General features: G+C 40.9%; 2 protein-coding genes across 2 annotated transcripts; both read left to right on the top strand.

Moving 5' to 3' along the window:
* The first annotated feature begins 3,021 nt into the window (after nucleotides 1-3,021).
* LOC117057438 (vomeronasal type-2 receptor 26-like) lies at nucleotides 3,022-11,469 on the top strand. Its single transcript, XM_033168281.1, has 4 exons — nucleotides 3,022-3,839; nucleotides 6,840-7,067; nucleotides 8,229-8,355; nucleotides 10,568-11,469. The coding sequence occupies exons 1-4, from the start codon at nucleotides 3,039-3,041 to the stop codon at nucleotides 11,467-11,469; spliced, it is 2,058 nt and encodes a 685-aa protein (XP_033024172.1). The 5' UTR covers nucleotides 3,022-3,038.
* A 2,401-nt stretch (nucleotides 11,470-13,870) lies between these two features.
* Nucleotides 13,871-27,853, top strand: LOC117057437 (vomeronasal type-2 receptor 26-like). The gene is made up of 7 exons (XM_033168280.1): nucleotides 13,871-14,088; nucleotides 14,613-14,904; nucleotides 16,316-16,927; nucleotides 22,754-22,782; nucleotides 22,902-23,133; nucleotides 24,277-24,403; nucleotides 26,952-27,853. Exons 1-7 carry the CDS (start codon nucleotides 13,871-13,873, stop codon nucleotides 27,851-27,853), a joined length of 2,412 nt encoding a protein of 803 aa, XP_033024171.1.

Raw genomic sequence — 27,853 nt, 5'->3', positions numbered from 1 at the left:
ATTCAATAGCCTTCACCCAAGAACCCCCACCAATATTACTTGAAGACCTTAAGTAAGGACTTAGTATTTTCAATATTGCATTTTTATTCCTTCTTTTCTCCCTTTTATACCATGGTAAATAAGTGGGATGATCACGTGTAGAGATACCTGCAAAGTTGTGATGTCATCTGCAAATAATTTTCCATACCCCTCAGACTGGATTGGTTGTCTCCTCGGTTTTTCCCCCTTTCCTTTTAAGCAGAGCACATAAGAGGACTCAGATTGTTTTTGAGGAAATTCCAAGCAGATATTGGGAGGGCTGGTCCATCACAAAGAGCCTTATCTATTGCATCTAGTACTCAAAAATGCCCTTATCCTTCATGGGTTTGTCTAATATAAACTAAGTTTTTGGCTATGACTATATCCCATGACACATAGTTATAATGTGAGCCTTATGATGTAGTACAGGGGTCGGCTAGGTTTTACTTGCCTGGGCTGGCCAACTCCCGCGGAGATCCCTCTGTGGGCTGGATCGCACGTGAGCATGCATGCATGATTTCCAGCATCTGGGCATGTGCAGAAGCGATTTCTGGCATCTGGGCATGCACAGATGCAATTTCCGGCGCTGCAGAAGCGAGTCCCCATGCCGCGCCAGTTTAGCGCAGTGTGCGGGGACTCACTAAGCAGGCAGCTCGGTTTGGGGGCGGCTCATAGGCCAGTTAAACTACCCCTGTGGGCTGCTTGTGGACCGTGGGCCACAGGTTGCCGGCGCCTGATGTAGTACAACATCCCCCCCCACACCCAAATGTTCCACCTTTCAGCTCCATTGGATTGACCCTGGATGTGGTATTACGAGAGAGGGAGAAATAGGTCTGTCCAATTTCTCCATATTGTACCTTATCTTGGGATCCTCTATCGTTTCATCCCTCTGATTTCATTATCTTCAACAACTTTGTTAAATTAATAGTGTCTTCATTAATCTTTTAAGAGTCTTTTAATTTTTATTGGTAAACTGCTATAGTGTGGAATAATAATTTTATGAAAATTAATTTATGCCTCTCTGTGTTAAATAGCATCTCCCAAGGATTTTGAATCATATCACTTCTTTTAGTAAAACCAACTCTAAATAACTACCTTACAAAGAAAGTATAAGATGTGTCTGTTTTTCAACTATCTAATCTTTGTGTTGACAAAAAGGATTGCCTCAAGCATATATTCTTATATAAATACTATAATGAAGAAGATGATATAGAACATAGTTGTGAAAGATTTAGGTAGCATGACATATCCTTCTGATACAAAATGCAACTCTCTTTCTAGTGCTGTGCCTAAGAATTACCAGCACATCCTGGCCTTGCAATTTGCAGTGAAGGAGATCAATGAAAACCCTCAACTCTTACCCAATGTCACTTTAGGCTTCCACATCTATGACAGCTATTTCAATGCCAAATGGACCTGTCATGCTACAATGTTGCTGATGTCATCATTGGAGACATTTGTCCCCAACTACATCTGTGACATCAAGAAAAACCTTTTAGCCATCATTGGTGGACTGGACTCCCAAACTTCTCTTCAAGTGGCAACAGTCTTGGATATCTATAAGTTTCCACAGGTAGGATATTTCTCACTCTCTGTCCTGTATGGAAATTTACCACATCAATGTTGGATTGTGTAGTTTGGAGAAACAAACGTGAACATTCCAAGTAACCAGAAGAACTTAACTCAGTCTCAGAAATAATTCATTAATGAACAAGTAATGTGTGGTCTGTCTCGCTTCATACTGTTATGAGTTTGGGGTGGTAGCATCCAGACTCCCTTAAATCTCTAAATTCGGTAAAGGGTTAGAAATTAAGCAAACTATTAACTCCCTGGATCCAGTAAGTGTTGGAAATAACACAGGGCATCTTCTGCATGAGGTAATCATCTGATAACAGCCGAATCATCAACCTAACAAAAGGTAGGCAGATGGGCCATCAGATGATTCTGTGCCTGTCAGCAAAATTGGGTGAAGCCCCTCCCTAAGATAAAAGGCCAGTGGTGTTTTTTGGTATTGGTAGTGTTGTGACCTAACAAAGCTGTGACACTCTGCAGAAAGTAGTCGGAGAGCATGGCTGCTGTTTTGGATCCAAGGCTGCTGCACCTATGGGAGAAGCAGGAAACCCTCTTGGAGTGTAGTGCTATAGACCCCTTCATCGTAGGCTCAGATTGTATATTGTATATGCGTATATAAACCATATATCATAAAGACATCTCAGTGTCCACCTCATTCCAAAAGGAAACATGAATCCCAGGTACTGGAAGCATGTGGACCCTTCGAATCTCACACCACTCAAACATAAGGTGGTGTGTAACAATACTTTCACCTGAACACATGTAAACATGGAGGGTGAGGGGGAAATGGTAGGCACAACAGCAGAACAAAGAACTTTCATTGGTTTTCAATGTTTCTGGTGGTAGCTGCCATCCCCTTCCTCCCTTCTTGGCACTATCCCCTGAAATGCCTCTTCATTTGAGGCATTTTGAATGTGGTGGAGTTATAGAAAATTGCCACCTTCCCCTGAAGAAGAGCCTCTGTCATTCCAACAACTGCCCTGGACAGTGGTACAAAGGGGGGGTGCTATAATTTAAACTGTTGTAGGATTTGGATAAAATATGAGAGAATTCAGGGAACTTCTAATCTCCTGATAACTTTTGCCTCTGCTGCAAGATATATACGCATTATCTTCTTATAGTGAAGGCTCTAAAGAGGGGATATTTTGAGCCAAAATGGTGTCCAGTATGGTTGCAGTTCTCTCCTAAACAATGACTCTGTTGGAAGTTCTTAAAAATGTCATTGTTCCCTCTGTCCATTCCATGAAAAGTTAGCAGTTATATACATTATAGCATTGTTGTAAGGACTGTTGATATAACATGGTTCAAGTGCACTAAGTAATTAAAACTGGTCCATTTAAATGGCTATTGTGTTTTCCACTTTCTTCCATCCCCACATTTCTGTTTAGCTTGTATATGGCTCTGCACCACTGATGAATGATAAAGCCCCAGGATTTTCATTCTATCAGATGGTCCCCAAGGAAGACCTCCAGTATCAGGGGATTCTCTACTTCCTTCTGTATTTCAGATGGACATGGATTGGGACCCTTACCTTCAACGATGAATATGGAGATAGATTTATACAAACTGTGGTTCCACTTTTCTCCCAGAGGGGTATCTGTTTTGCCTTCACAGAGAGAACTCAGAAAATCAGTTTTGTCTCAGAATTTAATGATTTGTTTAACAAGGGGGCAAAAATTCATGATAATATAATGAATAGTAACGCCAATGCAGTTGTTGTCCATGGGGAATCGTATGCTATGACATTTTTCAGATGGTTGCCATACCTATCAGAAGGAGAACAAATGCCAAGTCACCCAAAGGGTAAAGTGTGGATTATGACTGCCCAGATGGAGCTCACTTCATTTCCCTATCAAAGGACTTGGGACACAGAAATACTCCATGGGGTCCTCTCATTCACAACTCATTCTAATGATCCACCAAGATTTCACCAATTTCTTGAGAGCAAAACCCCTTCCAGCCCAAAAGGAGATGGCTTTATTTTGGAGTTCTGGCAGCACACATTTGGTTGTGTATTCAGAAATCACGTTTCTGGCAATGTGGAGGGAGATAACTGCACTGGGGAAGAGAAGCTGGAGGATCTTCCTGGTCCTTTCTTTGAAATGAGCATGACCAGCCACAGCTACAACATCTACAATGCTGTCTATGCTGTGGCCCATGCTTTGCATGCCATGTCTACATCCCGAGTCAAACATAGACCAATGGTAACCAGCGGAGGACTGAAGCTTCAGCATCAACATCTGTGGCAGGTAATGAGCTGAACATCTCCATTTAACTGTTTGCCTCTTCACTGTGTACCACTGAAGAAGGAACCTTTGAAAATCGAATAAATACCGGAAGCCCACAATTGGTATTAATTTTCTAATCAGGGCAACTTTAGAATATAAATGTAATAGCACCTTTGGCTGGATGGACAATATAAGGATCAAAATATGTTAGAGCTTGGGAGTCTCTGGAAACATTTGTGTCAGAAAGAAATGTAATATAATGTCTAATAAAAATAGAATTGACCTATTTTCCCTTGCTAAATTGACTTTGTGAAGCAACCTAACTTTTAAAAAACGATGATAAGGGAAAAATTGGATGGAAGCATACATATTGACTTTAGATCAACTGACCGATGAGGAAGCTTCTATATAACAAAGGTGTCAATGAACCTTACAGTATGATTTACACAGCCAGCAACCATTTTGTGTGCATTCAATTGGCACATGAACCCTGACTCGCAGGTCTTTTTGGTCCTGAGAAAGGGCGGAGCAGGAAGAGGAATGGGGCGGAGCAGGAAAGAACAGTGGAAGACCGGGACTTATGTGTGCTCTGCTGACACACACAATGACCCAGAGCACATCCCCCACACAAAGAAGGAACTGCCTGTACAACAGAAAATAATATTTAGAATTTATACTATATTACTACTATAATTGTAAAATGTTTATCTAAGACTTCATGTTAAGTACTTTATTACGGTCAACGACCAGCACACACACACACACACAAAAAGACACATACAGAATCAATAATAAATGCAATTTAAAATTGATCTGAGATTTGATCTAAAAGGGGTTGGCCATATTAAAATTAAAGTACATTAAAATGAATAATTATTGCTTTAAAAGAATAAATTTAGAAATTAATTAAAAAATCAACAATCCAGATTATTATAATACTTAAATCAAAAGAAGGATCACGAGCCACCTAATTGTGCGGACCGAAGTTTAATAGCGACAGCACAGAACTTTGCCACCGCACATCCCCCACAGTGGAACAGTGGAAGGCCGGGACTTATGTGTGCTCTGCTGACACACACAATGACCCAGAGCACATCCCCCACACAAAGAGGGAACTGCCTGTACAACAGAAAATAATATTTAGAATTTATACTGTATTACTACTATAATTGTAAAATGTTTATCTAAGACTTCATGTTGTTGTAGATGTAGTAAGGATAATTCTTCCTAAAAACACATGTTTTTACAATGTCCTACACTAATTAAGTTTTGGAAGAAAGTAGTGGGTTATATAAATACGACTGTGAAGGAAAATTTAAAATTTTCAGAGGAAAATGTTCTTTTGAATTACATATCCATCATATGGAATTTAACAACTAGACAACATAAATAGATTCTTTGTGTCCTTACTATGGACAAAAAGACTGATGCTAATGCAGTGGAAAGATAAATGTCTGGCTCTTTTTAAGCAATGGATTGAAGATATGACTACATTTACAACAGATTACTTAAAGACAAGGGATGCGGGTGGCGCTGTGGTCTAAACCACAGAGCCTAGGGCTTGCCAATCGGAAGGTTGGCAGTTCGAATCTCCGCGACGGGGTGAGCTCCTGTTGTTCGGTCCCTGATCCTGCCCACCTAGCAGTTCGAAAGCACGTCCAAGTGCAAGTAGATAAATAGTTACCGCTCCGGCGGGAAGTTAAACAGTGTTTCCGTGCGCTGCTCTGGTTTGCCAGAACCGGCTTAGTCATGCTGGCCACATGACCCGGAAGCTGTCTGCGGACAAACACCGGCTCCCTCGGCCTATAGAGCGAGATGAGCGCCACAACCCCAGAGTCGTCTGTGACTGGACCTAATGGTTAGGGGTACCTTTACCTTTACCTTACTTAAAGACAAAGGCGTGGGCAAATATAATATTTGGGACATATTTGTACAAAATATAGTAGCTTAAAAATAAACATATATGTATTTGGATAATAATAATAATAATAATAATAATAATAATAATAATAATAATAATAATATCATCCACATTTTAGATACATATGTATAGAATTGTAATTATTAACTCTTATTATGATATAATGAAATATATATATTGCAAAATCTTTATGCATTTTTTTGAAAACAGCTTTGCCAAATAAGCAAATTTTCCCAAGCAGTTTACCATACATATAAGTTCCTTTCACAGGTGTATATATTTTATGGACACTTCCCCCTAATAAATGCATTTAAATGTGCATTGAGAACTGCACTGCAAAATTCAGAGACATGTGAATTTGAAAGCATAATTGTATTTCCGTTCACATATTTGTTCCAAAAGTCTGAACTGAGTATTAAAATGCAGACAAAATTGGGTTTCTCCTGCATTCCTACTCCATGGAATTCTAATAAAAGTTTGAAATGTGTTATTCCTTGCAGATACTGTATAACATTGTCCTCTTTGTGTGTGTATGTTCTCTGTACTCCTCCCTAACAGAGTGTCTCTTAACATTCTGAGGCTGCTATATGCTCTCAGTCCTCATTGGGATGTTTGGGGGCTTGTGCTCTCCTTGGGGTTTCTTTCCCCAAAGTCTTACTTTGTACCTCTGTAGAATTTGAGGTTCCCCCAAGCCTGTTCATACCTACCTCTTACATGTGGGTGATGTTGTTTTGGTTACAGACAGAATCAAATTTATCTCTGAACTTGGCATATAGAAGGAATGATACAGAAATCCACCACACACACACACACACACACAGAGAGAGAGAGAGAGAGAGAGAGAGAGAGAGACCATGAAATCCACAGAGCCACCACTTCCATTAACTTTCCAATGTTTTGCGGTTGCCTGTTAATTTCAGAAACAGACTGCCATAATTCTTGAAAATCTGTAATTGAAAATAAACTTCAAAAGATGAGAAGAAAATTGCTTCCATCCAGAATGGATATTTAAAGAGTTCGACCTGAAAGATGCAAGACATCGTTATCCCTTCCTGTATGTCAGCCTTGATTAAATTCTTGCCATTTTCTTTTCAATATAGCTCCACCATTTTCTGAGGGGGATCTCGTTTAACAATAGTTCTGGGGACAAGGTTTCCTTTGGCCAGAATGGGGAGATAGCAGCCGGATTTGATGTCAACAACTGGATAGTTTTTTCAAACCAATCCTTTAAAAGAGTGAAAGTTGGGAAGATGGACCCCCAGTCTCCTCCGGACCAAGCATTCACTATCAACGAGGATGCCATAACATGGCATAACTGGTTTAACCAGGTAGGATGTAAATGTCAGCTATTTGTGAAGATTCCAATTTTGAATGTGTATAACATATGAAGTTAATTATGGTGAGCATTGTTCAGCCCTTATTAAAATCATAGGACTGAAAATAGCACAACACATAAATAATTGTTACATGCTAGTCATACAACTGGTATTGTGAAATGAATTCAAAATAGATAAGGGTCACAATCCACAATAATCACTCTTGCATATACATTCAAATTCCACCCAGTAAACCAGACTAGATGATGAGTGAAATATTTGGCCTGCCACATATAAGTGTCTCTTGTAGATAAAAAATCTTCATGAGCACTATAATAATCATAAGAAGTCCTATTACCTCTTACTGATATATTTCTAGATAGAACTGGAACATAAACTGCATGAAGTCACCCACAACTCATCAACAGAGATTTGGGGTGCCTTCAGACTTCCAGTATTTGCAGGTGGCGCTGTGGTCTAAACCACTGAGCCTCTTAGGTTTGCCGCTCAGAAGGTCAGCGCTTCTAATTCCCATGATGGGGTGAGCTCCCGTTGCCCTGTCCCAGCTTCTGCCAACCTAGCAGTTCAAAAGAATGGCAGTGCTAGTAGATAAATAGATACTGCTGAGGCAGGAAGGTAAGTGGCGTTTCTGTGCGCTCTGGTTTCTGTCACGGTGTTCTGTTGCACCAGAAACGGTTTAGTCATGCTGGCCACATGACCTGGAAAGCTGTCTGTGGTCAAATACTGGCTCCCTTGGCCTGAAAACAAGATGAGCGCTGCAACCCCATAGTCACCTTTGAATGGACCTCACCGTCCAGGGGTCCTTTACCTTTTTACCTTTACCTATTTTGTGATATTGATTCAAGCATATACCAGTAATTTGCACTATTAGATTGTCCCTATCAGCCTAGAACAACAAACCCACTTATACAAAAAAATACTTTTAGTTGTTGGGAAAGGGATGGAGAACTGCATGGGAAAGTGGGCAGAATGAATAATGGGAAGACAATCACCATATAAGCAAAGCAGAAAGAATGCTTAAGAAACAGGTAATCTGAGTTGGGGTTTTTTTTAACATAAAACCTACTAAGAGTACTCAGTTTTGTTCTTCCTCTATTATACTGTATCATTCTGAAAATTATATATATATATTCCTCTTTCACTTTGAATTAGACACAGCCTAACTCTGTATGTACCAATAGTTGCCTTCCTGGTTCTAGCAAGAAAGTGAAACAAGGAGAGCCATTTTGCTGCTATGACTGCACACCTTGTCCACAAGGGAAGATTTCAGACAAGGAGGGTAAGAAATATATGGTACAGATTTATATCTGGTTCCCTGAAACTGAGAGCAACATATGTATGAAACCATATATTCACTAAGGTTTCTTTTCTCAGTTTTTGAAACAAGGTAGAAAGAGTTGGGTAGCAATGGACTTAATGGTTGGCCTAACATATTTTTGCACACAGTTTCTTTTTTTATATATAAGAATTTATTGGTATTTTCATAACAAAACATAAACCCACACCCACACCTACAAATATAAAACAAATATAAACATAGCCAGGATTCTTCTTCTTGTTTACATGCATAAATAAAAATTTCTAGTTCCAAATCTTGACGATTGACTTCCCCTGCCTTTTCACCTTCGGTTTTAAATCCAAAATCTACTTTAATAACATCATCTCTCTGAAAATTGAATTCATTTAAAAAAAATTCAAATCTAAACAATTATCTTAATCCATAGTAGTTAATAACAAATCTTTAGATCTTAATACATTATTCTTATATCAAATCTATACGAACTTCTTCTATCCCTTATACTGCTGCTAATAACATAAAGTTCAAAATATCCCTTTTCTTATTAAAAATAAAATAAAACTTAAAGTCTTAACCCTCCGATTTCAAATTACCATAACAAACCATTTAAATTTTACACTTAATACTTCACCCTATTCCCCCTCTGTCCATTGTCCATTTCCATCTATCACCGGAACCAATCCTCCAATTGTTCTCTTTTCTTATACGTCCACAGATCCAGACACAGTTCCCAATAGACCTTGCATCGAGCATCAGGGTACACAGTTCATCTTCTTTCAGCTTCTCCGATTCAATGTTGCATTCTTCTTGTATTTGTAGATATCTTAGTTCTTTGACCCTCACTCCCAAGCTCTCACCTCGGGGGCTGGATATAACAGTTCTTGCCGTCCCGGGGCTGCCACCCCCAAAGGACGTTCCTTTTTTCGGGAGTCGCCAAACCATCTCTCTCCAATCTTCAATCATCCCCTTCAGCTCTTTGCCAAGGTTCTCTTCCATGGTGTAGAAAACTTGAAAGGCCTCCTCTGTGGGAAGTAAAAAAATTTTCATGTCCCCACTCAAAACCTTCAATTTCTGATCAAGCAGTTCCAGCTTCAAGATAACAAATCTTTGTTCATCCGTTAATCCAGAGTTCAAAACGAGTTCAAAAACAAAGTCCAACATGTTGAGAAGGGGGATAGGTATCAGATTTCAGTTTCTATTTCTATGTTCTCCCTTTTGTGCCAGTGATTTTCCACTTCAGCTCCAACTTTTCGTAGCCATTTTCCCTGAAACCAGGGCGCAAAGACCAAAACTTTAAAAGAGGATATTTTCCACAGACTTGCTCCCCAAAGGGAGATGAAAAGAGTCTCACTTATCAAAATTCAAATACTTTGTAACCATCTCTGTAACAGCAGCCTCTTAAACTGGTTATTTTCTTTCCCCCGAAGGGAGGGAGGCAGGCTTCCTTTCAAATGTCCCCCGGATCGTTAAAAAAGCACAGAAACTAATCCAATCAGATACTCATGACCACCGGGTTTCTTTAGCTCCAAACATAACAGGTAGAACTTTAACGCTCGTCGCGGGGGTGACCGCCACTCCGCGTCCCGGTTGGGGCATGTCCCCTATAGCCCGGCTCCATTGTCCCTTCACCCCCACTCCCCCTTTACAGGGGGAGCGAGGGAAGGGTTCAGAGCCATAGTGGGCACAGCCGGGGAGCCCGGGGTGCGGGTATTTTTGCACACAGTTTCATTTCATTAATTTGTATTATTTTTTTAAAATATCCTCTTTTAAAAATGTAAATCTGCACATTCCCTCAATATGCATTTAGCTGTATCATTGCTCATCAAAGTCTTATTTAAATGTGCATTTTTTCATAAAATACATTTAGATGTAGATTTTAAAACATTAAGCTACAGAATATGGACTAGAAAATCTTGGTTAGTTCCTGATTTATGTGAAGTCGACCAGGAAGGGTTTCCAACCCTGCTACATTTCCCCTCAATTCTGTAATTCTGATTGGCTGTATGAGCAGTATGAGCTCCATCATTTACCATTTTTGCATATTCTCCCCCCCCCCAAGTCTTAATTATGTAGCCATGAAACCAGTCTTTAATTTTGTTTATAAAATGCAATAAGAAAAGAAAGAAGGAAACAAGAGTTAGTGTGTTGGTGAGATAAATACATTGAGATTAATACAAAATATTTTCTTTCTCAGACATGAATGACTGTTATGAGTGTGAAGATGAAAAATATCCAAACAAACATCGGAATTTATGTATTCCCAAACATAGAACTTTCTTGTCTTATGAAGAACCTTTGGGAATCAGTTTAGCCTCGTTTGCTTTTTCCTTTGCTTTCATTACAGCAGTGGTGCTGGAAATATTTGTGAAGCACAGGGACACTCCCGTCGTGAAAGCCAACAACCGGGACCTCACCTACGCTCTGCTCATCTCCCTCTTGCTTTGCTTCCTTTCTGCATTACTGTTCATTGGATATCCTGACAAGGTGACGTGTCTCCTCCGACAAACTGCTTTTGGCATCATCTTCTCATTGGCTGTTTCTTGTGTGCTGGCAAAAACCACCACTGTGGTTCTGGCTTTCATGGCCACAAAACCAGGATCCAGGATGAGGAAGTGGGTGGGGAAAGGACTGGCAAACTCTATTGTCCTCTCCTGCTCCCTCATCCAAGCACTCATCTGCACTGTGTGGCTGGTGATCTCTCCTCCATTCCCTGATGTTGACATGAAGTCAGTGGCTGAAGAAATTGTACTGGGGTGCAATGAGGGGACTGTGAGCTTCTTTTACTGTGTCTTGGGCTACTTGGGCTTCTTAGCTTTGGTCAGTTTCACTGTGGCTTTCCTTGCCAGGAAATTACCTGACAGTTTCAATGAAGCCAAGTTCATCACTTTCAGCATGTTGGTCTTTTGCAGTGTTTGGTTATCCTTTGTTCCTTCCTACATGAGCACAAAGGGGAAATTCATGGTGGCTGTGGAGATCTTCTCTATCTTAGCTTCCAGTGCTGGGTTGTTGGGTTGCATCTTTTCCCCAAAATGTTACATTATTTTGCTGAGGCCTGAGCTGAACAATAGGGAACACCTAATAAGAAGAAAATGCTAAAGAAATCTGAACTGAACAATAGGGATCTGATATTAGAAGGAAGTCTTGACGAATGCATGAGAATATCTCTTTTCTATATTGTATAGGCCGGGAATTTGTGTCCAACCATCACGTTGTCACATTGTCTAAATGAGGAATCAGGGGAATCAGGGTGATTGTATGATGTTTGTTTAAATCCAAGGCTACCCTTTAGGGATGTTAATGCTGTGAACCCCTCCATCATAGGCTCAGGTCATATATATGTAGAAATAAAACATATATCTTTAAAAGTCACAGTCTCTGCTGTGCCTAATTACAAAAAAAGACAAAGTGTTGGTGAATGCCTAAAGCCCCAAGAATCTCACACCACTTGGGGTGGAGTGCAAGAAAGAATTTGTCTGCTCTTAAATTACATTCTCATTTGTAAGGCACAAAGAAAGGGAAAGGGAAAAATAAAAACATATTTCTGGCACAACCGTTTAAATTTTGGCAACGAAAGATGTGACAACATGAGATAAGGAAAGTGAGATGCAGTAATAACAAGAGCACTGTTCTTATTATAACGATTTGCCCTTAGCAGCCAAGATAAACAATTACCATGACCACATCAAAGAAAGGGAAAGAGCTAAATAAATTCCCATCTCACGTAAAGGGAAATAAATATGTCAAACACTCAAAATGTAGTTATTTGAGTTTCCAATCGTTTTTGGCTGGGTTTTCGGCAGTCACAAGTTCAACAGGCATACGCAAAATGCTCGCCGCCTATACACTTAATTGCATCTGGCAGTGACTTGGGCTGGGAGGGACTCAGAAAGTCCTCATGGGTTGATTGCTGATGTGCTCGGTTTGGTAGTAAGTTGGCAGTATACCAAATAACCACAGAAGAGACCAATACCAACTTATCACATTGACACAAGAGTCTGGGCTTTTTTTCAGCCACACCTCAGTTCTGCTACCTCTTGGGTGGAGGCATTCATGTGGAGTTCTGCCACCTCTTTTTCTTGGAAAAATAGCACTGAAAAGGGGCACTGGGCTGGATCCTTGGTAGCAATGGGCAGGACGAGGGGCTCCCTCCTGGTGATTCTGTGGGGTTCCCCAGGAATGGTTCACAACATAGGGGCTTCTGTAGCTAAGGGTAATGTTTTGCCACTTTCTTTTCCACTTTGAAGGAACTCTTATCTCTTCAGATTAAGGTGTATGAATGAATTAGAATATTAGAATTAAAATACACCAATGAAAGCATTACATTGCATTGATTACTTATAACATAGTGACTGAAACCTCAGTTCCCCGAACCCAACTGTCATAAAAGTTTGCCTTTGAAATTGTCTGTGTTGTGAATTTCTGGGTTTGGAACTCTTTAGGCACATTTTCATGGCACCATGTGTTTGAATCACAAAAAAGATCCACCTCTCATACTTGCATGTTTACAGAGGTTCAAGGCTAAATTGTGTGTGTGTGCATCTCCCAGCACTTCCTGGACATCTGCATAATAGCATAGCCAGAAATCTCCCCCCCCCCTTCCTGAACTGAACAATAGGGATAGGAATTGAGCACCAGGTTATCAATGGGAAAGAGAGACAGACCTTTTGAGCCCATAAGAAGAAGAAAAATTAAGTGAGTTGGAGATAGGGGAAGAGGCGTCCAGCACATCTTTCACTGTTGATGCGGTCAGGAGACTCATATGAACTCCACATTTACACCTTCATGCATGGTAGTAGGATCCCTCTTGGACAGCTTTGGGGTCACATTATCATACTAAAGACTTTAGGGGTGTTAATGCTGTGAACCCACCCCCAATTCCATAGGTTTCTTCTTTCCAGATCAGAATTTCAAGAGGCCAGTGTTACGATCAAACATGTTCATTTCCTCCCTCTCTTGAGACCAAAGCGTTGCATTTCCAGTATTTCTTCTTCTTCTTCAAAATCTTATGCAACTAAGTGGAAATGTAAACTTCTTTTCAGAAAAACACACACTTCCCTTTAATTATCAAAAGAACTATAATTAATGTTCCCACTAGTCCAAGCACCTCATGGACTGGCACAGTACGCTATCAAAGCTAATGAGAAAGTCTGTGAAAGGTATTATAACTGAGCCTTTCAAAGTCTGGTGCCCTTGGACTGTTTTGGATCATAACCCCCAACACCTGCAGCTTGCTGTGAATGCTGTGAATTATATGTAAAACATCTGAAGGATACAAGGTTGGAGAAGCATGCTAAAAATATATTACCTCCAGCAATCACAGCTAGACCTAGGAATCAGAAACCAGCAAGTATCCTTCAGTGTCATTATTTCCCCCCCCCCCCAGTTTTCACAGTCTAGTTTTCAGATATATGAGGAGACTAAAAGGACAACTAGGTCAGACTACTTCAGTCTCAAAAGCTGTAATAGTACTAGGGACATCTTAGGGCATAGAGGCGAAATGGTGGCATTATTGGCCTTGCTGCTGATTCTACTTCATCATGCATTATCCAAACCTCCCATTGTTAAATGCAACATCCATGATCCACACACTCCACTTCATCAGTATCATCAGGAAGGAGACCTCATCATTGGTGGCATAGCCTCTCACAGCATCATCGTTTCCATTTCAATGGGCTTCACCGAAAACCCCCCACCAACATTGCTGGAAGAGATACAGTAAGAACTGGATAATTTCACTTATGCATTTTGATTCCTTAGTTGGACACTGGAGTAACCAGTTTCAGAGGAGGGGTGGCTAAACTGTGGCCTTCAGCGGTTGTTGGACTCGATCAGTTGCATCAATAATAATGGAAATTGTTGGACAGCAACATCTGGAGGGCCACACTTCTCCACCCTTGTCCTAGAGGCAGAATATTACTGTTTGGGTAGAGAGAGATATCATGTGGGAGAAATGTAGTCAGGAGGATCTCCACTAGTTTGAATAAAATGATAAAATGTTGCCACTTTCCCCACTGAATTAAACATCCCATAGAATTTCCCCCTACATCTCTTTTCTACTACTGTAGGCGAAGAGGTGGATCACTTTTAGTGACATCTGTTCAAGATGTTCCTCCCCTGCAACAAAACGTTAAAGAAATTCAGTAATAAATAATACTAATGAGGATAATGTAGAACTGAGTTGTGATAAATTTACAAAGTGTTAAATGGCCTTCTAATAGAATATGAAACTCTCTTCTTAGAGTGCTGCCTAAGAATTACCAGCACATCCTGGCCTTGCAATTTGCAGTGAAGGAGATCAACGAGAACCCTCAGCTCTTACCCAATGTCACTTTAGGCTTCCGCATCTATGATAGCTATTTCAATGCCAAATGGACCTCTCATGCCACAATGTTGCTCATATCCACACTGGAAACATTTGTCCCCAACTACATCTGTGACATCAAGAAAAACTTGATAGCCATCATTGGGGGACTGGACTCCCAAACCTCCCTTCATGTGGCAACCATCTTGGATATCTATAAAGTTCCACAGGTGAGAGAGAGATATCTCTGACATGTCATGGGAGCTATACATATCCAGATAGATTTGGATAAATAAATGTGCAAATTTCATATAATCAGGTGAGCCATGCTAATGACAGATCCAAGGTAAGAAACAGTCTTGATAGCACATATGTTTTTGCTTCAGATATCCCTTTTGGCCTAGTCATTGCCTGATATATGATAACAGTAGTAGTAAAACCCGTAGAGCACATAGGCGACAATTATTCACACAATAAATATTCTTGTTCAAAAACAATTTTTCACCATTCATCAAGTTTCTATGAATAAGACAACTACTTACAACATGCCATGAAAACTTATAAGCTATCAAAAATAAAGTGAACTTGCAATATCAGATTTTACTAAGTTCTAACAACCTATTGACTCAATTTTTTTCTTGTTTTTTAAGTAAGTTCAAGAGGAAGGTAGGTGGGTTCATTTATGTTCCCAGTAGCTGTAAAGTGCGGATGGAAGACAGAGTGCCAGCGTTCTATCCCCGTTTCGCCCTAGCAGTCCATAAAGTTAAAGAGCTGCTATTTTGCCCCAGACAGGGCCAATTTGTTGGGGTTGGCGGATAGCCTACTCCCTGAGCACAGTTTTCTGTGCTTCCTCAGTAGTCTCGATCCATTAATGTATCTATTAGTGCTAACTAATAATAATCCAAGCAAAATCTCATTAGAGTCATCATAATACATTTCCAGATGTTCGATTAAATACAATTGGATACAAAATTAATGCAAGGATTCATAATTATATACTTACATGTAGTTATAGAAACAATTTCTTAAGCATAAAGAACTGAATAGCTTAGCAAGGTAGCCATGTTTGATTACAGATATATATATACTCTCATTGTGGGCTTTTTAGCAGGTATTCTGCATTAACAAGGAGGAGAATAAATGGAAGAGAGGGTGGAAATGATACTATCAATACTTACCTGTACATCTCATACAGATACTCATCTCAATACCCATTGCTGTAATTAAATAAAAACGGAAACATCGAATTCGGATATATGATAACAGCTGATTGGCATCTAAGTGTAGCTTGGCTTAACAAAAATAGCATGCACTGCCAAAAATAAAGGAGTGCAATCCCCAATTGGAAATTGCCCCAGTGAAGCTTGTAACACACAAATCAAATGTCTAAAAGTTATTGTTGCTTCTGTCTCTTTCTCCTCCTACCACAACTATGTTTAGCTCATTTATGGCCCTGCTCCAGTGATGAATGATAAAACCCCAGGCCTTTTATTCTACCAGATGGCACCCAAGGAAGCCCACCAGTATAAGGGAATCCTCTCTTTGCTTCTGCATTTCAGGTGGATATGGATTGGGATCCTTACTTTCTATGATGAGAATGCAGAAAGATTTGTGCAAACTGTGGTTCCCCTTTTTTCCCAGAGTGGCATCTGTTTCGCCTTCATAGAAAGAAGCCACAAATCTAGTTATGTCACTGAAATTGATGATATGTATAAACAGGGGGCAAAAGTACATGACAAAATAAATGATAGCAAAGCCAATGTAGTGTTGGCTTATGGAGAATCATATGCTCTGGCATTTTTTAGATGGTTGCCTTACCTATCAGAACGGGAACAAAGTTCAAATACACCAAAAGGAAAAGTGTGGATTATGACAGCCCAGGTGCAGCTCACTTCTTTTGTCTTTCAACGGACTTGGGATACAGAAATACTCCATGGGGTTCTCTCATTCACAACTCACTCAAATGATCCACCAGGATTTCGTCAATTTGTCAAGAGCAAAACCCCTTCCAGCCCAAAAGGAGATGGCTTTATTCTGGACTTCTGGCAACAGGCATTTGGCTGTGTATTTCCAAATCAAGTTGTTGGCAGTGTGACGGGGGATATTTGCACTGGGCAAGAGAAGTTGGAGAATCTTCCTGGTCCTTTCTTTGAAATGACTATGACCAGCCACAGCTACAACATCTACAATGCTGTCTATGCTGTGGCCCATGCTTTACATGCCATGTCTACATCCCGAGTCAAACACAGACCAGTAATGATCAGTGGAGGAATGAAATTTCAGAATCAACATCTGAGTCAGGTAATGAGCTAAACACCCTTCCTGAAAGAGGTTCAAAAGCCTTTGGTTTTATCTCTTGGTAATGTTCACTTTTCCTTTGCAACCCCAGCAGGGGTCAGCAATGTGGGTGCAGTAATGCTCCTGAAATCTTCCATAGGTGCCGCCAAAGCCACTTCTTCAATTCACTGCCCTTTGGCGATGAGATAGTCACTTTATCTCTCTTGAAATGCACATAGTGACTAATGGGAACTTCTCCACATTTTTCTAGGTTCAAATTCAGCCTACTGGACTACCCTTCCTATTGACATCAGACAGAAACCTTTACTGTATTCATTTACACACCTGCTTAAAACCTATTTGTTTAGGAAAGCCTTCCCAGTCACATGGGTGTTGACGTATTTTATTCTCCTTTCATTTCTTGCAGATTTTATTTTTAAATTTTCCTTCAACTATTCATACCAACCTCTTAGATGAGCATGGGGCTGATTTCCCATTGACCTCTGAAGCTGGAGTATCAAAGGAATAATGTATCACATGGCATAGCATACAAAGTCTATAAAGAGCAAAGTGATATATTTTAGACAACAAAATGAACAGAGCACCCAGTTTTTCATGGCTGTGCGTGCATTTCCTGTAGGAGATCTTAAGAATCTGTAATTTGAAATGAACTTCCACATGTGAGAAAGGCTTGGCTTAAATGTCATATATGTTAGGGTTTGAAACCTGAAACGCTGGGAGATTAGCAAGGTCACATGATCTAGTTCGTTAAGTTGTTAAGCTGCTTAGTAAACACAGAGCGTTTGTTTTGATTTGCCTCTTGGGCGTGGCGCAGTGAAAGCTCCGGAGGTGTTTCTGTTATCAACCTACAATAAACCTGTCTTTAGGAAGCTGAGCTCCCGTGTGTCATTACTTCCTTGCTGCACAAAGAACCCCGCTGCTGGACTTGTTTAATGCTCTGCAAAGAGAAGTGTTGCTGGTCTGCGCAGCAGAAGCGTTTACTGGACCAGTACACCTCTAAGGTTATGGACACCAGAACTTTTTTGTGGCTGTGTTGTGTGCAGAGACAGTGAAAGCAGCCTTCCTGTGAAAGAAGACCCGCTTGGTCGTAAATCCAGGAACCGAGAGGCTGTGAAAGTTGAAGGAGCTGCTTAAGTGAAGATTAACAGCTTAATTAGCTGCAAAAGGCTAGCTTAACCTCCCGTTGTGTGTGTGTGTGGGTTTTTTTTTTTTTTTTTTGCTACTAAAAACAGCAGACGGTGGAAGGTTGCTAGTGAAGAAACAGAGGGAAGTTTAAAGGCTTCAGAGAAGGCTCCTAGCATCTGAAAAGTGAGTAATTTAAATCTCAAGGGGGAAGAGAAGCAAGGGCACACGGAGGGAGTAGCAGCAGACCTCAAGAATGGCAGCAGAAAATTTTCAGGTTCCTTTTCCAAAGTTGAACTCCACTAATTATGTGCAGTGGTCTAAGAGGGCACAAGTTTGGTTAGAAGCTAAAGAAGTGTGGACAGACTACGTCCAGAGGCGAAAGCCATTTGTGGCTGTTGCAGCAGATGCCACACCAGAGCAACAGGCTGCTGCACATGTTCAGAATAGAGAACATGATAAAATGGATACCAAAGCTAGATGTATGTTGATGGTATCGATAGAGGACTCTCAATTACCCCATGTTGAAGACCTACGGTCTGCATTTGAAATTTGGGAAGCCCTTAGGCGTATTCACCATAGAACCACGCCCGGAGAGAAGGTGAATATTATACATGCTTTGTATGGGTTAAAATTGAAGCCGGGGGACAGTGTGGTTGATCACACATCACAAATGACTGAATACTTTAACCGGTTGTCATCTTTAGGCGTGAATTTTCCTGAAAATATTAAAGTTTATACTCTGCTTAGCAGCCTGCATGCAGGGTTTGAAAACTTAGTACTAACTTTACAAGTTTTGCCAGAGGACCAGCTGAATGTGAATTATGTGACTGGTAGATTGTGTGAGCAAGAGTATCAACATCATCGAAAGCATGCTGATAATCCAAGTGTTCGGTGTTCAGATAATTCCCAACTTGGGGGAACTGGCAAGCAGAGCTGTAAGGAAGCTTCACAAGTGTCTGCTATGACCAGCAAGTCATGTTTTCAATGTGGCAGCAGGTTTCATCTAATAGCAAAGTGTCCAGAAAAGCAACAGGAATTTCAACAGCCAAAAGCCAATTTCAGGAGCTACCGGGGAAGACGACGTGAGAACTACAAGAACCAATGACCCAGAGGGGGAGGAGGTACTGATAAGGAACTATCTGCAATGGCAGCGCAACAAAGCCCTAAAAGAAATCTACAAACCTTGAAATGGATAAATGATAGTGGAGCAAGTCACAGTTTAATTCCGGCGACATCTTGTGGCAGCCTGATGAACTGCAAGACCTTACCAGTTGCAAAAACTGTGACTATAGCAGACAATAGTAAACGAGAAATGAACCTTAAAGGCACAATTTATGTTAATTGTTTGCAAACTAACCTTCCTGTTTTTGTTCTTCCAGGAATGAAGAATGGACTTTTGAGTGTGTCATGCCTGGTAAAAAGTAGTTTTAAGGTTGAGTTTGAAAATGATGTGTGCACCATTTCAGAACAGGGGAGGGAGCTGGTTAAAATTCCCTGTGAAGATGGGCTTTTTGTTTTGGATGAAGAGCAGTTAGCAGCAGGCAGGTGTTCAACAGGTGAAGCACAAGCTAAGTGTGTAAATAAGGCTCCTCATACAGGTTGTGCACATCTACTACACAGAAGGTTAGCTCATATATGCTTTAAGTATGTAAGAAAGATGCCAGATTTAGCTGAGGGGTGTAACATTAAACCCTGTTTGAATTTTTTGGATTGTTGTGCTTGTAAGCAGGCTAAGGTTAAGACATGTAACTACCCTAGATCTGATAGAGTAAGCAAGAAACCCTTTGAACTTGTACACACATGTGTGTGGACCAATGCCAATCAAATCGCTTGGAGGTGCGAGATTTATGCAAATTCTGGTGGATGATTTTTCGAGGGCTAGTTGGGTTTTCTTTCTGAAAGAAAAATCACAAGCAGCTTCAATTCTAATGGATTGGATTGAAGAAGTCGAGTGTAAATGTGACACTAGGGTACGTAAAATACCATCAGATTGTGGTGGGGAGTTTGTAAACCACAAGCTAGAGACGTGGTTAAAAAGGAAAGGTATAGTTCATAGGCTTACCAATCCTTATTCACCCCAGGAGAACGCAGTTGCGGAAAGAAAATTCTGAACATTACAAGAAGCCATTGCTGCTTTATTGTTTGATTCTGGACTTCCACAGCGTTTTTGGGCTGAGGCTGCACTGTATGCAAATTATACTTTTAACAGAGTGTATAACGTCACAGTAGGCAACACTCCTTACTTCATGTTATTTGGGGAAAAACCAAAAATTGATCATCTAAGAGTTTTTGGATGTCGTGCTTATGTACTGGTGCCTAGGGCACAACGTAAGAAAGGTGATCCCAGATCTAAAGAAATGTTTTTCTGTGGTTATCAAACAAACACAAAAGGTTGGAGATTTGTGAATGTGGAAGGCAATCAAATGAAAGTCACAATCAGCAGAAGTGCTGAATTTTGTGAACAGGATGGTTGGAATAGAATACATGGAAATCCTGACATATTATTTGATGTGGTGAACAGTAACGATCAAACACAGGCCCCAGGGCAGTTATTAGTTCCAGAACAGGCTGAGGAATTTGAGTCTGAGGACGAGGGTGAAAAACCGTCTAGTTCACACAAGTCTGTAAAGTCAGAATCATCTAGCTCTGAAAGTTCACCTGTACAGCAAGGGAGACGTGTAAAATCAGAATCAGAAAGTTCCTCAACTACTAGTGACAACAGGTGATTCTGAGTTAGAGGGGGCAACTGAAGGAACATCGCAGGAGCTGTTAAGACGCTCCAAGCGTACCACCAAAGGAAAACCTCCTGAGAGGTATCAAGCTATTAGTGTTTGGGCAGGGTTGGCGAATTCCGAACCCGAAAGTTTTAAGGAGGTTGAGCAATTACCCCAGGAGGAGGCCAATAGGTGGCGTGAGGCCATGAAAAAAGAATTAAATTCTATGAAGGAACTTGGTGTGTTTTCCATTTCCAAACTGCCAGAAGGTACCAAGGCAGTAAGTTGCCGATGGGTGTATAGAATAAAGACAACAGCAATGGGGAAACCAGAGTACAAAGCAAGGCTTGTAGCTTGAGGTTTTACCCAAAGAAAGGGGTTACATTACACCGAAGTTTATGCACCCACTTCAAGGAGTGAAACCCTGAGAGCACTATTAGTGGTTGCTGCTCAGAAAGGATTAAAAGTGAGTCAATTTGATGTCTCAACTGCTTATCTTCATTCAGACCTGGCTGAAGAGCTTTATATGGAGCTACCGCCAGGTTTGAAAGACAATAAATTAAATCAGGTATGGAGACTACATAAATCCATTTATGGACTCAGGCAATCTGCTCATAATTGGAATGAGTGCCTGAATGATGTTTTGGTAGGCATTGGTTTTAGCAGAAGCAAGGCTGACAATTGCTTATATTTCTGAGGTTCAGGAGACGCTCGAGAATCTTTGCTTGTTTATGTAGATGACCTGATTTATATTTCAAAGACGCAAGAAGAAGTAAAAAAATTGGCCAAAGAGTTAAATAAACACTTCAAAATTAAGAATCTTGGTGATGTAAAGGTCTATCTTGGTGTTCAGATAGATAGGACCAAAAATGGCAGTTTCCTACTGAATCAAAAAGGCAAGATATTGCAAATGTTGAAAAAATTTAGCATGACAGAATGTGCAGGTGTTAAAACTCCAATGGAAATGGGTTTCGTAAAAGACAATGAGTTCAAGGAGAGTGCTGAATTCAAGCGTCCTGAAATTTTTCAGTCAGCACTGGGAAGCTTACTTCACATCTCGCAATGGAGTAGACCAGACATTGCGTATGCTGTTAATGTGCTGAGTAGGGAAGCATCAAAACCTAGCGTAAATACATGGAAAGGAATTCAAAGAGTCTTAAGATACTTACAATACACCAAAGATATCTGTCTTGAATTATCTTCTGAAGGACAAGCACAGGTTACTTGCTGGGCAGATAGTGATTGGGCAAACTTAAAAGATAGAAAATCAGTGTCTGGCTGTGTAATAAAATTTGGTAACTCTCTGATTGGATGGAGATCTAAAAAACAAAACCTGATTGCTTTGTCATCGACAGAAGCTGAGTTCTGTGCTTTATCCGAATTATGTAGAGACTTAGAATTTTACAAATGCTTGGCACAAGAGATGTATGAAAAAGTAATCACGCCAATCACTGTATGTGGCGATAATCAACCGTGTCTTAAGTTAGCACAAAATGGACAGTTTAAAGGTTGTACAAAACATTTGGATATCCGTTTTCAAAATGTGTGTCAAACAGTGAGAGCAGGAATTGTTAAATTAAATTACTGTCCTAGTCATGAAAATCAAGCTGATGGTTTTACAAAACCACTTGGGTTTCAGCGTCATGAAAAATTTTGTGAAGAAATGGGTCTGAAGTAATCCTGTTGTTGTTTGCTAGCGAGAAGGGTGATCTAGGTCGTTAAGTTGTTAAGCTGCTTAGTAAACACAGAGCGTTTGTTTTGATTTGCCTCTTGGGCGTGGCACAGTGAAAGCTCCAGAGGTGTTTCTGTTATCAGCCTACAATAAACCTGTCTTTAGGAAGCTGAGCTCCCGTGTGTCATTACTTCGTTGCTGCACAAAGAACCCCGCTGCTGGACTTGTTTAATGCTCTGCAAAGAGAAATGTTGCTGGTCTGTGCAGCAGAAGCGTTTACTGGACCAGTACACCTCTAAATATATATATAAATGGAAAGATGAAAGGTGGATATTTGTAAACCTGACATGAAAGTAAACATCATGATTGTCTCTTGCTGAATTGAAACCTTTTCTATACTTTCTCTTTCTTCCTCAACCCAGGTCCATAATTTTCTGAGGGGTATCTCATTTAACAACAGTGCTGGGGATCAGATTTCCTTGGACCAGAATGGGGAGATACTAGCTGGATTTGATATTACCAATTGGATTGTTTCCTCCAACCAATCCTTTAACAGAGTGAAGGTTGGAGGGATGGACCCATTAGCTCCTCCACAGCAAGCATTGACCATCAATGAGGGAGCCATAAAATGGCACCGTTGGTTTAACCAGGTAGGATGCAACCATCAGCCATTTGTGATTTTGAACACTTTAACATAACATGCAAATATAATTTCATTGTACATCCTTGAGCCTTATAAAATTGGATTAAAGATAGTACAAGCTATGATTTAATGTTATAAGCTAATTGCCCAGTCTCTATACTGGTTCCAGTTACTTTCAAACTGAACTGAATATATTAACTGACAACTTGAAGAAGTGAATCCTAAATAGATTCTGATTATATTGAATATATTGTTATGAGTTTGGAGGATCAGTCTGGTTGAAACCCTGGTTCTCATTACAATTCTGGGTTCCTGCATCAGTGAGGGGAGAATAAATAATAAGAAAGAAGATTCCACCGAAACATTAGGAAGAACTTCCTGACAGTAAGAGCTGTTCGACAGTGGAATTTGCTGCCAAGGAGTGTCGTGGTGTCTCCTTCTTTGGAGGTCTTTAAGCGGATGCTTGACAGCCATCTGTCAGGAATGTTTTGATGGTGTTTCCTGCTTGGCAGGGGGTTGGACTGGATGGCCCTTGTGGTCTCTTCCAACTCTATGATTCTATGATTCTAAATAAGGGAAGTTTGCTGAATAAGTTCCTTTGTCGAGGTTTTGACCGGCTAGTTAAGACCTATGGATTTCAGCTGTAAATATTTCAGTTTAAAAAGCGTCCATTTGTCCATTTTCAACACTTTCTAAACTGTGGCTCCTTTTACAAAATTGGTATAAAGTTTTGACACATTTGTACACCTCACAAAGCCGATTATACATGCCATGTTTCAAGGATTTAGAATAGCAGGTGCATAACTTTGAGGCTTAATTTGCGGTAGGGAAACCACCACAACCCTTTAATGTCACTTTGGCAGAAAGAGGTGTGCATAAAGAGTCAGAGGCCTGATTATAGAGGATACTAAAATAATTACTAAACACAACAGTAACTGCAAAAAAGCAACAATTTATTGGAGTTTGCACATTGAGTCACTGGGAAATGTCAGAAAATGAGTCCAAATGGAATTGAAACAAGCTATTAAGTGAATTTCTGAAATGAATGTTGTTGTTCTATAGCAAATCCCTTTGAAGAAAGAGCTTAATTTCTCCTCTTAGCTTTTTTTGAGTCCACTTATTTTATATATCTCTTTCATTTGTATATTAGACACAGCCTAAGTCTGTATGTACTGAGAGCTGCTGCCCTGGTTTTTGCAAGAAGGTGAAGGAGGGGGAAGCATTTTGCTGCTACGATTGCATCCCATGTCCAGAAGGGAAGATTTCAGACCAGGAGGGTAAGAAATGTACTGTCTATATTTATAGCTTGTTGCCACTGATCAAGAACATGCATATGAAATCCTGTATTCAGCAAGATTTCTTTTGACAGTTCATGAAATATTGAGAAATCTTGCTGAATAGGGACATAATGAAAGTTTGTGTGTGTGTGTGTGTGTGTGTGTGAGAGAGAGAGAGAGAGAGAGAGAGAGAGAGAGAATTTGTGATTGGTTCCATTACACTCAAAGTGAATATGTTATCTTACAACTTGAAGAAGAGAATCCTAAATAGATTTTGATGATATTGAATATATTGTTATGAGTTTGGAAGATCAGTTGACACTAGAGTTCTGGGAACCCAGCCAGATTGGTGGGGTATAAATATATTATTATTATTATTATTATTATTATTATTATTATTATTATTATTATTATTATTAGTGATTGTGGATGTTTAATTCTGTTATTAAGGAAGAATCCTATAGCAAGATCCACCAGGTTGAACAGGATTAGTATAAAGTAGATATTCAGATGAGCCAGGAGGTTTCTGTAGCAGCTGGAAATATGCCATCATATCAGGGTTGATACCAGGGTAGGGTACTAAGAATACAATACAATACACGAAGGCTATTCGGCTGGGTCACATGACTTGGAAACCCAGCCTAAATTAAGCTAATGAAAAGGGTGGTGTAACTCCAAAACTCTTTTTAAAGTATGTTTTCTCTCTGATAAGCTTTGGCTAGCTCAAGCAGTGACAGCCCTGATCCTGAATGCATTTTGCATCTGGTGCACTTTATGCCATCTTAATTTATGCCAGGCTTGGATTACACCATCATCTTGGCATAGTATTGGTCCCTAAATGTGAAATCATTTTCTACAACAGTCCTTGTAATCTGTTTTGACACTTTGGATACAGTTGGCTGAATCCCTGTAACTTTCACACATTTTTGCCCATAATTCATTTGATTTATTAAATATTTAATCCTGGATTTTCAATTAGAATGTGTTTAGGCTTATATTTTGTTCCTTACAAATAATATTTGAATGTGCATTTACTTTCTGTTAACATATATAAACATGTATTTTGATGCCCTTAAACTTCGGAAAATTGTGTCGTAATGTTTGGAGAAGTGTGAAATACAGTGGTACCCCGCTAGACGAATGCCTTGCACAATGAAAAACTTGCAAGACAAAAGGGTTTTGCGATTTTTTAGTTGACCCACAAGACAAATTTCTCAATGGCGGTGCTTCACAAGACGAGGCATTCGTCTTGCGTGGTACCAATGTAAGAAGAACCCTCCCCAGTCGCCCTCCCAGCTCGCCGCACGCCCTTTCCGCTCGCCGCTCACTAACCGCTCTCCCCGCTCGCACTCCCCACACCTGGCTTCCTCCCACTTGCCCTCCCCCTCTCCCCGATCACGCTCCGACACCCCCGGCTTCCTCCCGCTTGCCCTCCCCTCTCCTCGATCGTACTCTGACACCCCTGGCTTCCTCCCACTTGCCCTCCCCCTCTCCCCGATCACGCTCCGACACCCCCGGCTTCCTCCCGCTTGCCCTCCCCTCTCCTCGATCGTACTCTGACACCCCTGGCTTCCTCCCGCTTGCCCTCCCCCCTCTCCCCGATTGTGCTCCGCAACCCCCAGCTTCCTCCCCCTTGCCCTCCCCGCTCGCCGCTCACTCACCGCTCTCCCCGCAGGCGGCAGGAGGCTCCGGCTGGGCCCAGCCAGGCCCAATTCCTGCCTTGGCTTCAGCCCCACTCTCCACACCCGGCTTGCTCTCGCCACCGCCGCCACCACTCACTACAGTAAGTAACCGCTCTCCCCGCTTGCTCTCCCAACACCCAGCTTTCTCCCGCCGCCGCCGCTCACTCACCACTCTCCCCGCTGGCTCCGTGCAGGCGGCAAGAGGCTCTGGCTGGGCCCAGCCAGGCCCAATCCCCCCCCCCCCGCTGCTGCCAGCAACAGGCCCTGACTGGTTCCCCCCCCATAGGAACGCATTAATTAAATTTCAATGAATTCCTATGGGAAACCTTGTTTCGCAAGACGAAATTTCTGCAAGACGAAAAGACTTGCGGAACGAATTAATTTCGTCTTGCGAGGCACCACTGTACTTAAATCCAGAAAGCAGTTGAAAGTTGTTGATTAAGTCTTCAAATGTCAAATTGGCAAATACTGAATTACACAAATACTCCTTAATTAGGGAGTATGTAAGTGTGAGCAACTAGATCAGTGACAGGTTAATTTGAGTTACAGGTAGGCAGCCGTGTTGGTCTGCCATAGTTGAAACAAAAGCTCATACCAATAACAAACTTAGTTAGTCTCTAAGGTGCTACTGGAAGGTTAACTTTAGTTGGCTTCTAGCCAGAGAACAGGACGTGTCTTAGTGGCCTTGCATTTTGCCTCAATCATTATTTTACATCAATTGGGTCAGAAGAGCATGGTTCCATCATTTTCAGAATCCATTGTATGGAACTCCTTGTAGATTTTTAAAATTATTTTAATTATGTATTTACAATTAGTGGCATGTTGCTCATATTTTGGGGATTAAGGACCATGTTTTTATTTCTCAGACATGAATGACTGCTATGAATGTGAAGATGATAAGTATCCAAGCAAAAATAAGACTATATGTATTCCCAAGTGTGCAACTTTCTTGTCCTTTGAAGAACCTCTGGGCCTCAGCTTAGCCTGTTCTGCTCTTTCCTTTGCTTTCATTACAGCATTGGTACTACAAATATTTGTGAAGCACAGGGACACTCCCATTGTGAAAGCCAACAACCGGGACCTCACCTACGCTCTGCTCATCTCCCTCTTGCTTTGCTTCCTTTCTTCATTACTGTTCATCGGGTATCCTGACAAGGTGACATGTCTCCTCCGACAAACTGCTTTTGGCATCATCTTCTCATTGGCTGTTTCTTGTGTGCTGGCAAAAACCATCACTGTGGTTCTGGCTTTCATGGCCACAAAACCAGGATCCAGGTTGAGGAAGTGGGTGGGTAAAGGACTGGCGAACTCTATTGTCCTCTCCTGCTCCCTTATCCAAGCAGTCATCTGCACTCTCTGGCTGGTGATCTCTCCTCCATTACCTAATGCTGACATGAAGTCAGTGGCTGAAGAAATTGTACTGGAGTGCAATGAGGGGACTGTGACTTTCTTTTACTGTGTCTTGGGCTACATGGGCTTCCTAGCTACTGTCAGTTTCACTGTGGCTTTCTTGGCCCGGAAATTACCTGACAGTTTCAACGAAGCCAAGTTCATCACCTTCAGCATGTTGGTCTTTTGCAGTGTTTGGTTATCCTTTGTGCCTTCCTACATGAGCACAAAGGGTAAATACATGGTGGCTGTGGAGATCTTCTCTATCTTAGCCTCCAGTGCTGGGTTGTTGGGTTGCATCTTTTCCCCAAAATGTTACATTATTTTGCTGAGACCTGAACTGAACGGTAGGGAGCTGTTAATTAGAAGGAAGTCTTGA

This window comes from Lacerta agilis, chromosome 14 (genome assembly GCF_009819535.1).
Source record: "Lacerta agilis isolate rLacAgi1 chromosome 14, rLacAgi1.pri, whole genome shotgun sequence".
NCBI classification, from domain to species: domain Eukaryota; kingdom Metazoa; phylum Chordata; class Lepidosauria; order Squamata; family Lacertidae; genus Lacerta; species Lacerta agilis.
Note: the sequence above shows the minus strand (reverse complement) of the source record. Positions and strands in the feature narration are given on the sequence as shown.